General features: G+C 49.5%; 1 protein-coding gene across 3 annotated transcripts in view; it reads right to left on the minus strand.

Moving 5' to 3' along the window:
- The window catches only part of Slit3 (slit guidance ligand 3), a 579,498-nt gene that overhangs the window by 41,606 nt on the left and 519,351 nt on the right, over window positions 1-18,541 (minus strand). For all 3 annotated transcript variants that reach the window (XR_007109040.1, XM_047554975.1, XM_047554973.1), the window contains exons 23-26: window positions 17,969-18,040; window positions 9,337-9,408; window positions 7,618-7,781; window positions 4,964-5,088 (exon numbers count right to left, since the gene is read on the minus strand). Coding sequence is in view for 2 of the 3 variants with exons in the window: in XM_047554975.1 (XP_047410931.1) it covers window positions 4,964-5,088; window positions 7,618-7,781; window positions 9,337-9,408; window positions 17,969-18,040 (433 nt within the window). In the remaining variant the exon portion in view is untranslated. The remainder of the gene's footprint in view (window positions 1-4,963; window positions 5,089-7,617; window positions 7,782-9,336; window positions 9,409-17,968; window positions 18,041-18,541) is intronic.

The raw sequence follows: 18,541 nt of genomic DNA on the forward strand, positions 1-18,541 counted from the left end.
AGGGTTGGAATGCCAGTCTTCTGCAGCCCTCGATGCCGAGCATGGAAATCTAGGAGGCAGATCCTAGTTCTCAACAACATGGTAATTGGGCCTGGAGGTGGGATTTTAGTCACTTGTGTGTCCTTGAGGAATAATCACCATTGCCAAGGTCTGGCTAATTAGCCTGATTTAATTCTCCTCAGCTGCATTTTGCTCATATCTTCCAGATAGTGAAGCTCCTTGGTTCTCCTCCGATTTCTACTCTCCACCGTGTGTGTGTGTGTGTGTGTGTGTGTGTGTGAAGGGCATGACTCAGGACGCTGGCTTCCTTTTGAAGAGATTGGAAACAGCTATCCTTACTGGAAACCTCTTTCTGAGATGGGGCTGGGAGGGCTGCTGAAACCTTGCTACTCAAAGTGTGGTCCTCGGACTAGTAGCACTGGCATTCCAAGGAGCTTGGTGAAAATGCAGTCTCAGGCCCAACTTTATGTCTCCTGAAGCAAAGCCTGCAGTTTAACAAAATCTCCAGGTGATTCTTGAGCGTAATGAAGTTTGAGAAGCACCACTCTGAGACACCGAATGAAGCTGAATGACTGAGAAAGACATTTTATTTTCCAAACCCTAAAATAATGGCAAGATGGTTACCCTTTGGGAAAAGTCTCCTGAATGCTCTCACTGAGGTAGGCATGTGCAAACATGACCCTTTTCTACCCTGACAACAGCTGGTGAGCATGGTTATTCCCATTTACAGGTGGGAAAGTGAGGCTTGGTGAGAATCAGTGGCTGGTGATGTGGTCAAAGATGTAGACTTTCTTGCAAGAGGTAGCTGGTCCTGGTTTTAGCTTATGTGCTTCCCAGGGGTGGGGGCTTGGATAAGTTCCGAGGTCTTTACAAACCATAGTTTCTACACCTATCAAAAGAGGATAATAAACTTATTTCACAGGCCGATTAAGAGCAGTACGTGAGGTAACATGCCGTGACCACTTCACAAAGGCCTGGTGTTCTTTTAGGTTAGCACAGCTGCCAGCAGATGTTAAACAGTGCCTGCTATGCTTTTAAAATTATTTTTAAAGTACTGGGGATTGAATCCATGGGTGCTCCATCACTGGGCTACATCCCCAGCCCTTATTATTTTTAAATTTTTGAGACGGGGTCTTGCTGGTTGCTGAGGCTGCCCTAAAACTTGGGATCCTCTTGCCTCAGCCTCCTAAGCCACTGGATTATAGGCATATGCTACTGCACTGGGCTTGCTGTGCTTTTTTTGTCATATTGTGGCTTCCCAAAGTCATGCAGCTAGTCAAATGAAAAACTGAGATGTCAGGAAATCCCTTGGTAAAGGTCTTGGCCTTGACCTTGATTTTGTGGGTGACAGGGACTATGGTCAGCTTGGTGACTTATCCAGAACTACTCTCTCAGTTGCTCCCCTTGAGTGGGCTCCGACCCCAGCAAAGCAGGTAAGACGAACTCAGCCAGGGAGTCAGATGCAATACCTAATTAAATGGCTTCTTTGGTTCAAATGGCTCCACTTTACATTCGAGGAAACTGAGGTGAGCACAGCAGGAGTGCCCAAGGTCCTGTAGCCAGAGGACACGGGCTCAGGGGTTCCCTCCACATGGGGTTCTTTCCATTGCCACATCCCGTGTTCTGTTCCTCTTACCCTGGAGAGTCAGACAGGTCCTACGTGACCAGGGACTGTCACCCTAGCCTTGCAATTGCTGAACCTACTGGTGGGCAGTGAATGGAGTGGCCTGGAGCACGGGTCCTAGAATCACCTGGCTCTGAGCTTGAATCCCAAGTCCCTCACCTACTGCGCTCAGTTTCGTCAACTGTAAGGGTTATTTTAGGAACGGTGTCCTAAGGCTTTGAGGAAAGGTACGCAAGGTGGTATAGCTTGCTTAGGGCACTGTCAGTACGAAGTAGACCCGCCATAGTGGTGGCTGCTGAGTGTCATAGCTGGTGGCTGTTGTTGTCATAGCCATCGTTTTTGTCACCCCCATGTACATCACCATGATCATCCCTATCATCATCGCTATCACCATTATGATCAGCATTACTGTCTTCACTCTCACCAACTCCTTTATCACTACCACCATCACCACCATCATCCGCATCTTATCACCTTCACCATCAAACCATCACCATCACCATCAACATCATAATTATTACCATCATTGTGACTGTCATTATTATCCCCATCATTATTGTCACCATCACATTATCATCACCATCACCATCACTATAACCATTACCATTACCACATTATCACCTTCGCCATGATAATCTTCGTCATCACTATCAGCATAACCAACACCATCATGATCATCACCACCATCATCAACATCATCCCATCTTATCACCTTCACCATCACCATCACCACCATCACTATTACCATTATTTTCACCATTGCCATTACCATCACCATCATAACCATCACCATCACATCACCATCATAATCATCACTATCACCATTATTGTGATCGTCAATATTATCCCCATCATTATTGTCACATCACCGTTATCATCACCATCACCATCACCATAACCATTACCATAACTATCACCTTCACCATGATAATCTTCATCATCACTATCAGCATATCCAACACCATCATCAAGATCATCATGACCATCATCAACATCATCACTATCAATTATCATCAGCACCATCATCACCACCACCACCATTACCATCGCTACCACCATTACCCACAGCATCAAACCATCCCACCATGTACCTCAGACCTGCCTGAGCTGTAAGGTTCCTAAAGGTCAAAATTCCTGTTCAAATTGTTTTGAAATCTCTAAGGTGGCCAGAGTCTTGTGAACAAAGTTAAAACAATTGGCATTATCCTGATGTGGCCCTGAAGGTGAACTCTTTTCTCTGATGTGAATGGTCAGACTATGGTCAGGGGTAAAGTGGTCAAGTATAGTCTGGACTTTCAGACTCAGGCCAAGTTCAAAGAGAAGGAAGCAAGCTCAGCATGTGTGTTTAAAATAGGGATGATAACATCCAACAGTGAAGGTGATTATAGAAATTAGAGGAGGGGATAAATGCTTAAAGTCTAGTTGTGTGCCTGGTCTTTAGTCAATAATGAGAGAACTGCCCAGGGACTGGGAATGTAGCTCAGTACTAGAGTGCTCCCTAGCAGGTCTGAGGCCCTGGGTTCCATACCCAGCATCACAACAGCAAACAAAGGGACAACTAGACATGCATAGACCTGGGAAGATCATCAGTGCACGTCTCCATTCTAGGAGAACCATCACCATCATCATGAATAGTCCTTGACTATTCAGGGCCACAGACTGATCATCTGATGAACCAGCAACCTACCACCTGTTACAAATGGCCCATCTCGCCTAGCAGGGTTAGGGTTAGGGTTAGGGTTAGGGTTAGGAGGAACCTGTGTGCAAGAGTAGAAGTGAAAGGCAGTGCTGACTGAAGGCCAGGTCCCGTCAGGGGTTCACTGCACACCTTATTGTGCATTTCACTCTCACGTGGTGAGCTGGTCCTAGTGGACAGATGGGAAGGCTGAGGCGAAGTCACTGGCCATTACTGCATAGCTAGTAAATGACAGAATCTGGAACCCACACATGCTCTGCAGTGTAATTCCACAGCTTGGGTTTTCTCCACTGAACCCATACGAGGAAGGTCGGAGAAGCATGGCTCCTGCGTACGCCGCCTCTCCATCTCTGTTCTCCCCTGCTGGGAACTGTGTGGGTGTAGGATGGACAGGCCTGGGACTCTGGGGCCTTTGAGGCCTTGGGGACCTATGGCTTCAAAGAGAATCTTGGGCTCTCTGGTGCCAGCCCCATAGGTGGCACTCTGACACTGTCTGCTGGAAGCATGGCTTCAGCCGAGAAAGCGACCAGGCAGTTCTGTTCCCTAGCTGCAGTCTGCCTCTGAGACTGTCACTACACATGCACAATCCCTCTGGTGATGGAGACGCAGCTATGTCAGTCACCCATCACTCCGCCTATGCCAGACGGACTGCGGGTCTGTCTTGGACTCTTGGTGTGTCCAGAGCATTTGGATGGGGCCTTGAAGGCTGGAATCTGGGAAGGTCTGCAGAGGAGGCTGGAGCCACAGCTCTGCTGACCCCTCTGAGACATGGCGAAGGACTCAGCTCTCAGGACACCCTCTTGGGGAGAAGATTTTGACTTCAGAACCATGAAGACCTGGGTCTTAATCCCATCACTTCCAAGTTTTGGGAAGTTGGGTCAATCCCTGTCTACAGTCTGAGGCCTAGTTTCCACATCTAGAAAATGGGAATTAGTGAGAATTTTTCATAGGTTCACTGCGAGTGTTTAAAAAGAAAAGAAGAGGGTAAAATGCCAAGCAGAGAGCTTGGCACAGTCTGTACTCTACAGATGTTAGTAGGTGGGCAGGGTAACTTCTCCTGGGGGTACTAGGTGAGAAGGAGGGAGGAAAGGACTGTCTTGGAATTAGCCTAGATTTCTGGGGAGGACAGAAGGGAGAACCGAGGGTCACTCTTGTCAACCACCCAGGGCCTGCCAGCAGTGTGGGTAGACTTGGCAGCCCCCAGCCTTTTAACCCCTATCTCTGTATCCTCGTCAAACTGAAATCAGCACTTTCAGGGCAGGACGTAGGGTTGGTGAGAAGGTTCTGGAAATCCCTTGGAAAGGGAGTTGGTGGGTTTCAGGGAGGCCTGTACTGGGAAGCACTTGAACTCTCTGAGCTGTCATTTCCCCATGTTTCACAAAGAAAATTCCAACACAACAGCTCCCCATGTCTGAGTCTCCCTCTCGAGACTACAGGGGTCCTCTTTGATTGGCATGGGTGTGACAAGACCAGGCAGCTTCTGCCAGCTCTGAGAAGAGGAATGTCCCTGGAAAGGCCACTTTGGGGTGACCTGTGAAGGCTCTCCTGGATAGGGTCAGCAGGCAGGTGTACCACCCTGGCTCCAGGAAGGAGGAGGAGCCTGGGGTGTGGGTGATGGACGGGGGCGGGGGCACCTGCCATACCTTGTAGCTGTAGGGGCAGGTGCAGCGGTACTGCTCCACAGGGTCCTGACTGCACGTGCCATTGTTCTTGCACGGGCTGGAGAGGCAGGCGTTGCACTTGGCCGCGATGTTGATATCCACTGGACCTGGGCAGCAAAACCAGGGTTGGTGGCAGCTCTCTGAGTGGGCTTTCCCTGGGCTCCTGCTCCTCCCCGTCTCCATGCCGGGGGGGCAGCTGGCTCTCTGTAGCCCGCACATCCATCCTGGCTAGAGTCCCGTTAATTTAACCATTGTCCAGTGAGTAAAAATCACAGCGGGGCATGATACAGAAGCATTTCTGCAGTCAAGTCAATTACCGTAATTAGCTGGATCCGATTTGGGTGCTAATCTGCAAACAATGCACTGTAATTAGAAGTCCCCTGTGTATCTTCATATTCCAGAAGCCCTGGACCCAGGCTCTGTTTGGACTTCCCACTTCTTCACCCTCAAACACTCTTCCCACAGAACAGTCCATGCAGGCTCAGGAGGGAGGCCTACACCAAGGCACACATAGGAAGTCCTCCTGGCAAAACCCTAGAGGTAAGAAACAGATGGCCCCACAGGGCACAGCCATGTGCTGGCACTGTGCTCAGGGACACTTTGCATCCGTGACAGTTTCAACAATCTCCTGCTTTCTTTAGCCATAGAGGCTGGAAAGAGGGCACAGTCCTCATACGGAGCTTTGCAAAGGGGATAGTGTCTTGCTGCTGCAGCTGACTTTGGACATGAGCCCTGGGTACATAGGACCTACTACGATAGCACTGTGAATGATCCCAGAGCCAACAGTCCTCAACCTGGACATGGCTGGAGACTGGCTTCAGGAAGCGGCCCTTTGTGGTGGATGAACAGAAGGGGTCTGACTGAGAACCTTCTGTTCTTAAAGTTCCTCAGGTGATTCCGACCTGGGCAGCCAAGATGGAGAAGGCTATTTTAGGGCTATTTGGGTCTTTTGTATCAGATCAGATGTCTGGGAAGCTGGAGGTGGAGAATTAAAATTAGCTTTAAGTCAACATTTTTTTTCTGCTTTTATCATAAGTTTGGGACACAGTGAAATTTTAGAGGGCAATGAAGTATAACTGTAAATAAAAATAAACATTACGATTCTAAGAGATGAGCAAAGGACATGAACAGACAAATGTGGAATGTAAATGGAAAGTAAATTTTTGAGACAAAATGCAGAATCTGCAGTAACTAAAATAAAAGGAGATATGATTGTTTTTTAATTTTATATTAGCTCTGACTACAAAATTAGATAAAATAATGAGAGCATCTAATGCAACAGGCCCTCAGAGAGTGCTGTTGGGAGTATAAGTTGGTTATAACCCTTTCTGGAATTAATTGGGCAATATGTGTGAAGATCATGTACTTTGACTCAGTAATTTCCATTCTGTGAATGTCACCTAAGAACGTAATTTCATGGAGAGAAAGACTTTTATGCATCCATGGTAAGGAAAACAAAACAAAACAAAACAAAACTGGAAACACTCTAAAGATTTCAAACTAAGTAGTAGTGGAATTATATACCACATGGTCATCAAAGCATGCATTCTGGAAACAGAAGGACCTAGAATCCTGTGTGTTCTTTAGAGATCATTGGGGCTGGGATGCAGCTCAGTGGTGGAGCACTTGCCTAGTATGCCTGAGGCCCTGGGTTCAGTCAAAGCAATGTATTTGAGTCTTAGTTTTCTCATTTTTTTTAAAATGAGGGTAATATTAATATTTGCCTCAAGAAGTTTTGCAGAATTACTTAACTTGATACATGAAAAATGAGAATTAGGATAATATGCTAAAAGTGCTTAACATAGCATTAGTCACAGAATAAGAACTCAGTAGTTTGTTAGGATAATGATACAATCAGTAAAAATCACATGTGCACAAAGTTTGCCGCAGTAAAGTGGGAAATGCTAATAATGGTGGGTGAGCAAGGCAGGAGATACTTGGGATAAAGATGTTCTCAGCTTTGGAAAAATATGTGCAGGAAGAAGTCAGTGAGAACAGTGCGGGGAGTCGGCACTCCGTGTCCATACCTCACATCCTGCGTCCCTATTAAACCACCACAGATAGAAAACGTTCAGAAAAGAACTGTGTCTATACTAAGCACGTATAGACTTTTGGGGGGGTCATTATTCCCTAAACAATGTAGTGGAGCTGCTTTCTACATAGCATTTTTGTGTAGTGGGTATCCTAAGAAACCTAGGGAGGATTTGAAGAACACGGCATGTGTGTGTATAGGCAGAGAGGACACTGTTTTGACAAGAGACTCCAGCGTCCTTGCATTTTGGTATCTGTGGGGGACCTGGAACCAAGCCCCAGGAATGCTGAGGGCTGAGGGCTGTAAACATGGCAGCAGAGGCTGGGAGCAGGGGTGACAGTGGGTGCTGAGCGTACCTGATGCCCTGGGTTCCCTCGCCCACATGGGCGGGGTGGTGGGAAGGTAGCAGAAGGCTTCGGGGGAGAGTGACAAAATGAGATGAAGTTCCACATTAATGTTAGCATCTGAGTCTCTGTTTGGCACATGGGAGTGAGAGGGTAATGATTTTAGAAGTCCCATCGGTTGAGATGCCCAGCTCTGCCGGGCTGTTGGAGGAGACAGCCCACCTCACAGAGGGTAGTGTGGGCAGGTGGGCAGCACCTACCTTTGCACTGGAACCGGTGGGTGGGGGTGGTGAGCAAGAGTCTGTCAGCCATGGACTCGGGGCTGCTGCAGCGGGCGATGCCGGGTTCCTTGTACCCGGCCTTCACCCACTCTGACAACCAACGGAGATTGCAGTCACAGTGCAGCGGGTTGGTTCCCAGTGCCCTGGGAGGCAGAACAGGAAGTTAGGGCCCCTGTCCAGCCTGGTCCATAGGTTCCATATCCTTGGCTGCCTGGAAAAGCAGGATTTTCTGACTTTGGTAGATGGGGGGTATCTGACATGGAGACAGGTGGAGAGTGATCTCTATGGGAGCAAAGTCGGTATCTTGAGTGTATTTCCAATCCTGCACGTGAGCCAATCCCCAACCTACTCCCCTCCCACTTTCAAGGCGTGGCTCTCACCACCCTGGCAAAATGCTATCCTCAACTCAACTCCGACCCTGGCTCCCCTAGAAGCTTTCTGGAACTCTGGCCATGTCATTATCTGGCTCCCGTCCCGTCCACTGCTTGGAGATGTAGTCTTCAGAGAAGGTCTGAGACCCAGAACTTTGGAAGCAGCTTGAAGATGTAGGAAGGAGGGCATAGTTCAGTGTGGACATCTCCAAAGTGGTTCCCAGAAGAAAATACTAGAACTTAAAAAAAATCCCACCCTTCACCATTTCTATTTCAAATGTTTTAAAATATGCATGCATAATACATCAGTATTGCAGTGTATGCACACGAGATATGAAAATGATTGCATACACATATAGAAGGACTACAAACTCAAACATTTTCATGGACAGAGGAATGTAGTAAGAAAACAAACACCAACGAAACAGGAGGTCCCTGATCTAAGAAAGAGAGGTCTGGCCTGGAATTTAGGGAACTTGAATTCTAGTCCAAAGTCTCACTGAATTGCTAGGTGACTCTCAGCGAGCCACTTTGTGTTTATGGACCTGTTTTCTTGAGTAAAACAAGACAGGAAAACCTGATTCAGAATGTGGGATGGTTGCAGTCAAAGTAATCCTTGAGCTGAGTTGAGCCTCTGCTGCTTATTGGCCATGTCGCTCTTGGACAAATTCTTTAAACCCTCTAAGTTTCAATTTTATCATGTATCAAGGGACAAAATTGCCTCAATACTGTAAGAAATAAGTTAGATAATTCATCTAAAGTGTTTAGCATATAGTAAACATTTTCTGGCAGTTCTTCTTACATTGTTTACAGAATTGATGATGCCTTTTTGAAGGCACTGGCAGCAGAGAACAAGACAACGTAGACGTATGGATACACTGCTGTAAAATAACCTAGTCAGCCTTTGATTCCTCAGTTCCACATCTGCAGATTCAACCAAGTGTGGATCAAAAATAATTGAAAGCAAACACATCCTGCTTTCCTGTCATTATTCCCTCACCAATACAGAACAACAAGCAGTCACATAGCATTTATATTGTATTAGGGATTATAAGCAATCCAGAGACGTGTTAAAATGTGCAGGAGGATGTGAGTGGGTTCTTTGCAAATGCTATGCCATTTCCTATAAGGGACCTGAGCATCTTCAGATTTTGGTCTCTGCAGTGGCTCCTGAAAATAGTCCTTTGCAGATATGGATGGATGACTGTTGGTGTGTATGGAACGGATGTGTTCCAGAATGCTAACCCAGGTGACATTGCGATGACGTGGCACCATTATGAACTTGCATTTTGAGGGAATGCACGCTGGGGAGAAAGAGGTTACTTACAGGTGGGAAAGGGATGTCAGGTCATTGAAGGAGCCTTCGGGAACAGTGGAGATGTCGTTGCCATGGAGGGTTCTGAGAAGGAAGGGACAGGTGAGAAGGTTAGACTCAGGGACAGTCTGAACCCAGCCACCCTTCAGTAGTTCCCAGAGCACCACTGCTGGCAGCGGCAGCTGGTGCTCTGGCTGCAGGTGCGTGGTTGCTCCTCTGCCCAGCTCAGCAGCGGGGCTGGAGGGCAGAGTATTTGAGGAGGAAGAGTATGCACTTCAATTGGAGGGAATCAGAAATCAGTCCCTTTCGGAGGTGGAACACTGAGTCAATGACTTCTCTGGGTCTCCGTTTTCAGCCCTGAACAGTGGAGAGGCATGTCTTCCCCCCGGAGTCCCCGGGATTTCACAGATGATGTTCTTAACTGTGCTTAAGACCATAAGTTCTGGAGCTAGGTTGCTTGCCTTCAGAACCCGACTCTACCGCTTTCCAGCTGGGTGACTGTGGGCAAAGCAGTCACCTTCTCTGAGTCTCCCTTTCCTATTGTAAAACGGGAATGAAGAGAGTGAGATTTGCCATGGAGGTTGCCATGCAGGTGTTAGTCCACCTAGAGAAAGCCTAGCACTCCAGAGGCATAGCCGAGAGCATCCTCCAACAGCTAGTCCAGGGGGCTGGCAACCCGCTGGGTATCCTCAGTCACTCTCTTGGGTGTGGGCAGCTGTGGGCTATTCTCCTTTGCAAAGTGGAGGATACTGAGCCTCTGCCAGTGCCTGAAGGACAGGTTCGTGAAAACATGGATTGAAACTGTTCTGTGCTCCAGGTAAAAGGGCCGATCTACAATCCAGGGACTGTACGCTCCACTGAAGGATTTGCCATCAACAGCATAAAAACAAACAAACAAACAAAAACCCTATTTTTAAAAAACACACACCCTAACTGGATGACTCACTTTGGGTCTGGTCTGTGAAATGCAAGGTGGGTAAGTCCTAGAGACTCAGAGGCTTCTTCAGTGACTGATGGGCCCCATCGAGTGTGCTGGTGATAAAGCACCATTAAGGGTAAGGACTAACAACTTTAGCGCAGGCCGGAGTCCTAGCGAAAGAGACAGGGTTAGCATAGGCAGCGCAGTGTAAGCAGAATGGTAACTAATGAACCTCTTTTGTTTTGCTTTCCACTGAAGTTAGCCTGCTCTGTGTCTTCAGCTGAAACAAAGATGGGTGCTTATTTGTGTTTAATATAGAACAGGGGTTCTCATATTGAGTGAGCATGGACCTTATACCGCATGAGCATTAATGCTAGAAAACACACAGATCTCTGAGTCTCATTGCCAGAATACAGATTCTGTGGGTCTGGGTGGACCTGAGATTCTACATTTCCGACAAATTCCCTGGTGTGCAGATGCTGCTGGTCCAGGGACCCTTTCGGGGACAAAGGTTCAGAGAGCTTCTCCCTTTTGTATCCAGGCAAGGGCTGCATTTCCCGCCTCTTCCTCCCACATCTCCTCTCATTTTCTTTTGGCCCTGGAAATCGAACCCAGGCCGTGCACACACTAAGCACGAGCTGGAGCCACGTCCCCAGCCCCTGCTCCCCTCTTCCTCATGGTCAAGCTGGATTGCCATCCTCCTCACCACCAGCTCCTTCTCCCCGCCGCAGTCCCCGGGTCACATGCTTTGGGGTGGGATGGAGTGGGTGGGGAAGTAGTCCCAGACTCTTGGGAGCAGGACAGTCAGAAGAGGGCTCCTGCGGCCTCCATGGGTGAGAAGAAGCCCGGCACTTCCTAACACACCCATGGCGTCATTTCCTCTCTAATCTGTAAGCTTATTTATGAAGCCCAGCCCCCACCAGCATCGTTAGTGCAACGAGAGGATTTAAGCACCCCGGTAAGCGCTGGGCTGCTGGACCCTTGCTCTCCGGATGCCTGGATGCTCACAGTTTGTCTGATGGTGGCAGGGACTGTCCTAGTCCTAAATGTGGGCTGGAGTCAGTGGGTTCTCTTCTGGGCAGGTGAGGCCGCTTCCAGGAGACCTGGGGTGAAGAGCTAAGGCTCCGAATCCTGGGTTTGAGGCCGCCTCTCATTCTCTCCGGCTTCACAAGTTGAGACTTCATCTTTTGGGGCTGTTTTCTCATCTCTAAAATCTCTGGGCAGTCTTGGAATCTACCTGTAATGGTGGACGTCCTTGCAGGGTGTGGGGTGCTCAGCACCGACCCCATCTTTTCTGAAGAAGTTCCTCTCCTGTCCATCGGGAATGTCCCTCCTCATTTCAAGAGCTTGGTGCTCCTGGGGGAGCCAGCACTGGGTCTGGTCAGTCAGCGTCGCAGTGAGTAAGTTGAGCAAGACCTCAGCGGGACGCAGGGGCCCAGAAAAGGACACCCCAAAGTATGGTGCTCTGTCACACTGCACTAGAGGAGCAGCCTCAAGCTCTCCCTGAACTCCCGCTGGTCACCACCCCACTTTCTTGTGATCCTTTCTTTCCTGAAGCACAGGAAGGGATTTTCCCTGAGATTCCTTTGTTGATCTAAAGACGACCTCCAGCAAACAGAAGCAAAATCATCTTCGTATTCTGACGTTTCATCTGCGCTGAAAGACCAAAGTTACATCACAGAGAGGGGACTGAAAATCTATCACCATTCCAAAGTTATGGGCCAAACTACACGTGCCTTCACCAGATGAACCCATCTTACCCTGAGACTCCACTTCATATAAGAAATGTTTCTCCCTGTGAAAACCCGCCTCTGTAACCCATCTCCTGCTTAGCACACCCTGCTTAGGAATGGAAAATGTCTCTGTTATTCTTATACAATGTACTATTATGTTCTCTTTCTCTCTCTCTTTTAGGAAGCTGGGCTTTATTCTGCAACACAGAGGGAACACGCTTTGCCACCTACCCCAGACATAAATTGTTATGACTCAGGTACTGACCAGCAATGTGCGTGTGGACCCCGTGCAGGGTTCTAAAGACAAACCAGAGCCCCCAAATTCTGAGCTTTCTTCTCATAAACATACCCATATCATTATTTACAGATTTCAATTTTGTTCTGGTATCAAAAATAATACTAAAAATCTATCACTAAACTAACTTTATTGTATTTTTTCCCTCTTAAATTTCTTTGCTAAATATTAGTTTCCATTTTTCTTGGGTAGTCTAGTGGACCCTGAACTGGGTCATTCTGACCCACTTACTATGTTGTTATGGTGTGGACTTACTGGCAGCTTTTGGGTTCTGGCTATAGAAGAGATACCCTACCTTCTGCAAGTCTGTTGAGGTGTCCAGAGACAACTTGGTTGATGCTCCTTGACCCACTGGCAAATAAAACTTCTGTCATATCTTGCTTCAAGACTGCCCCGGGGATTTATTTCAAAGGCACCACAATACCAAGACCTGGGAGGAACTTTGCCCCAAGCCATTGTCTATTCTCTGGCTCTCTCTCTCCCTTAAAAATCACTTACTGTCCCCCCAAAACTGAGCACATCCCCCACTTCCTCTCCCCTAGGAGGAGGGCATTCACGCCTGGCCCATCTGTCCTCCTGGATCCTATACACGCACGTGTGGTAACACACTTGTGCCTTTTCTCCTGTTCATCTGTCTTCTCTTGGTTCAGTTCAGATTTAAATGGACCCTTCAGAGAGAAACTGACACCACCCTGGAGGGCCAAGGACAGAGACTGCCGGGCCGTCCCTGGACCTGAAGAGTCAGCCCAGGTCCTTCTGTGGGTCTGCTAAGCTGCTGGCTGGTAAACAGCCCTTCAGTACACCTGCCTCAAAAGGAGAAAGGCCCCCTGCGTGCGACATCGACTCAGGAAAGGGGAAAGAGGCTGCGAGGTGGACAGCCACAGCTGAGAGCCAGCTGGGAGCCCAGTACCCACAACTGAATTTTCCAGGTACCTGCGGCGGTAAATTCTCTTTCTACCCCTCAGGTGGTCTGAGCTGACCTCCTTCCGGTCAGATGGGGCCAAACAGCCCACCTCCTTATCCAGGAGGAGGAGCCAGAGATGGGACGCTGGAGCTTCCGCCAGCAGGACGCCTGCCTGAGAAGCAAGCGCTCGGTCCCGTGGGTGTGGCTGCTGCCGCCAAGGTCGAGGCCTCTCCTCCCGGTTCTCAGATGGATGGATTTTGGGAGCCGGTCCTCTCAGTTATCCACATGGAGAAGGAGCCTGAAACTGTGCATCCTGCTCCTGCGGAAGGCAGTGGTGTGTCCCGTGACTTGGTTCTGCACTGGGAGGGAACCCCACATTTGGCAGAGTGGCCCTGGGCCTATACCACGTTTTGCATACCTCTCTGATGTTCAAGAAAGGTCTGAAATGGCAGGGATAAGGACAGACAGATGTAGTTCAGCGCTGGAGTGCTTGCCCAGCACGTGAGAGGCCCAAGTGCTGCCCCAGAGCTGCCAAAAAATCAAAAAATCAAAATAGATAAATAACCCATGTGTGGTGGGGACGGAGGTGGCTTGTGGTGGCTGGGAGCAGAGACAAGCAGCATGACGTCCAGACAGGCTCTGCCCTGACCCCATGAGGACAGGCAGCTCCCGTCCAAGGCACTTGCCCTTCTTGGCTGTGGGGCCTCTGTCCAGGGCATCACACTCCCCTGCGTAGGGTGCGCTTCACCCCGTCCCTCCGTAGGTGACCCTCTCTGGCTTCTTGGTCTCAACCTTGGAAGTGGAGAGACGCTGAGAGCAGTCTTCTTGGGCTGGAAGCCCAGCTCTAGCATCTACAGGCTTGTCACTGTAGAGAAGGTGCTCAGTTGCACTTGGCCTTGGTTTATTGATCTGTGAAGTGGGGGGAGGAGTGGGAAGTCCTTCCTGGGGTGGAGAGTCATGCTTTACAGAATGTCAGTGACACTCACCAAGGTTTTTACTTTCACAAAGCCTTTCTGATGACCACCGTTGGGTCATGCGTCAATGTGACTCTGCTCCTGTCCCCTGGGCTCCTCTCTCAGATGTCACCTTGTACTGCAGATGCTGGCTGACTTGGCTGCTTCTCCTCCTGGACCAAGAGCTCTCCATGGTCAGCAATTGTGTCTCCTCCTCCTCCTCCTCTTCCTCCTCCACCTCCTCTTCCTCCTCTACCTCCTTCTTCTTCTTCGTCTTCATCTCCTCCCCCTCTTTCCTTCTTCTACTTCTTCTTTGTCTCCATCTCTTCCTCCACCTCCTTCTTCTTCTTCGTCTTCATCTCCTCCTCCTCCTCCTCCTCCTCCTCCTCCTTCTTTCCCACCAGTGTTCAGTGCAGCAGTAATTCACAGTGGCATTGAGAACGGCATGAGGAAGAGGATGGCCTGGAGCGTGTCCTTTCTAAAGGGGTCTCTTCATCTGATAAATGATAGGATTGGACAGTGAAATTTCTAAGACTTCCTCTTCATTTCCAAGATTCTGTAGTTAAATGTGTATTTATTTTTAGTTTGGAAGTATCCTGGACCATGATTTGAACATCACAGGGGTCACTTTTGGCTCACCAGAATTTCCTGATGCTCCACAGCTGGTCAAAAGTGAAATGTGGTTGCCTGGTAAGGGGGTGAGCACTTTGTCGGAAGGCAATCAAGCAAAAAGCCAGTGGAGCCCTTTCCAGGGCTGCTGTGGGGGTCCTGCAGTCCACAGAGCGGCATGGGTGTGAATAGCACGGTCCCCCTCGAGGGACCAGGAGATAAATCTGGGCTGATGGATGACTCCCACGGGTGCCCTCCTGAGCGTGCGCTGTAGCAGCCTCTGTGTGCTGATTGACTCCAGGTGGCTCTGCTGCAGCTGAGGCTGGGGACCAACACTAGGGACCACACACAAGGCATGTGACTCAGCGAGGGGCAAAGATCCCCCAAGAAGAACCAGGACGTCCACAACCAGAAGAATGAGAAGTCACGCTCCATATATGCATAAGTGTCAAAATACATCCTATTGTCATGTGTAACTAGTAGGAACAACAACAACAGCAGAATGTCCTCTTCTAGCTATCTTCAGCTTCGGAGTGAAGTGGAAGAGGCGTGTTTCTTACTTAGGGCTCCTGCCGCCTTCCTGGTGCGCTCTCTGAAGCGCGTTCGCCCTGCAGCCCACCCAGGCATCTAACTGCTCTCTTGGCCTTTGATGTTTATCCTCTGCCAGACACCAAGCAACCCTGGGACTCTATTAACTTTTGACAGTTTAATCAAAATAATGAGAGTCCTCAAAAATACGAAGAGAATATGAGGTGCTTCAGCGTAGTTGTAGATAATGCGATTCCAGACTTTGAAAACCCTCTTTTCCCAAACTCCCTAAATTGTAACTATGTTACTGACTTCATTCATTTTTAACTTTGCCTCACTTCTTACAGAAATGACTTTATACTACCACCTAGTAATCAGTCTTTAAAAAATGGTTTCCCTTCAGTCTTTCTTCACAGACATCAATGTTTACAAGTTAAAATTAGGTCAGGGTTATTTTTCCGTGTACGTGCCATGCTAAACCCTTTCACACTGCAAGCTGATCTCCTTTCTACCTCTTTAATTAACTGTACTTCACTGGCTGGTTGTATCACGGTTTCTTTAAACGTTTCCCCACTGTGGCCCCTATGGGTAATATTTAAAATTTAGTTTAAAAATAACAGTGCAACCAAGATCATAATGCATAGAACTTTTCCCTCATGTTGGATTATTCTTTAACATAAATTCCTATGTGTGCCATTACAGGGGAAAAGGATACCAATAGAAAAAAATATCGCCTGTAAACAGTTTTATTTTCCCTGAATTGGTCCTTATGCAGAAAATGGTTGCTCCCCACTGAGGTAGATGGTTGGATTGAGGGGCTCTCAGATCCCTTTTTATTCCTGAGATCTCACAATTCTAAAATGATGATGCTAAACACCTACTAAATCTTAATTCAAGATGCAAGCACCGCGTGGGGCGTGTTGAAGGGATTTCTGATGAACTAATGAGAGTAGCCCTGCTGGGTAGGAGGGAAGACCCTGGGCAGGCTGGCATGCTCACTGCTCCCCCCTGACAGACAGATGGACAGGCAAATGCTGTGTTTCCTCCCGCTCTTACGCTGAGTTGTCCCAACCAGAACTATCCCTTTAAAACAGGCAGATCTCACCCGCTGGCAGCAAAGCCAAGCACAGAACTGTTGGATGGGCATGGCAGACGATGGGCTGGGATGGCAGGGGACCAGAGAGGTGGCCGGTGGAGCTTCAGTCCTGGTCAGGGGGACACTCAAGTCCTGTCCTGTCCAGCCGGGAGGAGGGAAAGGGCTTGCTCCGCGGATGTTTCCATTCCCCAGCTCCCCAGAGGTGGCAGGTGATGAGTAAGTGACAATAACAGATTGTGCACTGTCAGAGCTGGTGCTTCCTTGTCCCCGGGGAATTGACTCTTAATAACAGTGCAGATGACACGTGGAGGGGGTTGTCGCTGACATGGGTGTTTTGTGGGCCTCGATAAATCACATCGGCCTGAGCCACTGGGATGGGCCAGCTTGTTAGGTGCTGTTCATGGGCCCCATGGAGAGGCCGGGGACTCCCAGTGAGGAGGCTGGACTCTGCAAACTCCTCAGTGCTGGGCTTTGGCCAGTGACCTCCCTGATCAGGGCCTCAGTTTCCCCATCTATGATATGGGCACCATCTTCTCAAGCTCAGCCCTCGTGAGGACACAATTCAAGGGGGACACTCAAAGGATCGATTTGCAGCGAGCATCTGCCTTTCCCAGTAAACAAGTGCAGGATGGAAAGAGGCACAAACCAGGTGGCAGTGGGCCTCCGTTGTGGGTAGCACAAGGTGCCGCCTGCCTCCTCCAGCCAGCAGCTCTGGGGGAACAGTGGTAACAAATGAATATTTATGAGGCGTTTCCAGAGGCCAGGGCTGTGCGAAGTGCATGCGGTATCCCATTTAACCCCACAAGACCCCGGAGCAGGTCCCACAATCATCTCATTCCATAGAATAGAAAACACAGCAATGGCTGGAGAGCCGAGCCTGGGACGCAGGTGGGCTCGGGGGCCGCCCAGCCTTTGTGGGGAGCTCATCTGCCTGGGGGGGGGCAGCCCTCTCCCTGCAGGGCCAGGCGGGTGGCAGGCGAGGAGCGGGCGTGGAGGCTGCGGACTGCCCAGCCCTGTCCAAAGCGGGAGGGCTGCTGGGCCAGGCAGGAAAGCAGAGGCCGGCCCCGGAATGACCAGGACTCTTAATTTTACAAGAGAATGTGGAAGTTAGAGTTCGTGTGAGGAAACCTGTATTGAAAATTTGGTAGTTTTTCCAAACTTTGTTTTAGGAAAAAAGACACTGGGAGAGCCAGCTGTCTGCAGGGAAGCAGGCCCCTGGTGTGGGCTTTGTTTCCTGCAGAGGGAGACGGTTCTGAAGGCAGAAGAGCACCTGCAACAGGCTGGGCGTCACAGTGGGGCTCAGGTCAACGCCCTGCTCCGGGCAGGAGGGCGGGGTTCAGCGGCACAGCAGAGTTCTGCCACGCGGGTCATTGATCCCATTTTACATGCGAGGAGGTGGAGACTCAAAGAGGTCACGTGATCTGCTCAAGGTCCACACGTGCCAGTGGGCTTGGGCCCCAGGAATGGGCGACTCTCGCTTTCTCTACCCCACTCAGCGAACAGGGGTCCTGGGTGGGCTGTGGCCTTGGAGCAGGGAGACGGGGGCAGGGAGTGGGGTGTGCCTCCCGCAGTTCCCAGCACGAAGTCAGCGCCAGACCCGCACTCACAGCACGCGGAGAGATCTCAGCCCGACGAAGGCATGGACAGGGATGCACCTCAGCCGGTTGTAACTCAGGATCCTGCGGGAAGGGAGACAGGGGCTGTGGCCGGTCCTACTCTCCGCTACGGGCAAGGGAATGTTACACTGCGCATCAGTCAAAGCAAACGGTTGCTCCAATTTCTCAGTTTGGATATATTGACAAAAACATCCTAACAGAAAAGAGTAGGGAAGCCCCTCCTGCTGCCCCAGGAAGCATCTTGGTTTTGGCTTTCCAGTCTCCTGCCAATGACTTCTTCAGAACCCTAACCCTAACTATAGCCCTCACCCTCACCCTCACCCTCACCCTCATCCTAACCCTCACCCTAATCCTAACCCTCACCCTAACCCTAACCCTCACCCTAACCATAACCCTAACCCTCACCCTCACCCTCACCCTCACCCTCATCCTAACCCTCACCCTAATCCTAACCCTCACCCTAACCCTCACCCTAACCCTAACCCTCACCCTAACCATAACCCTCACCCTTATCCTCACCCTCACCCTCACCCTCACCCTCACCCTCACCCTCATCCTAACCCT

Source organism: Sciurus carolinensis, chromosome 6, assembly GCF_902686445.1.
Source record: "Sciurus carolinensis chromosome 6, mSciCar1.2, whole genome shotgun sequence".
NCBI lineage: Eukaryota > Metazoa > Chordata > Mammalia > Rodentia > Sciuridae > Sciurus > Sciurus carolinensis.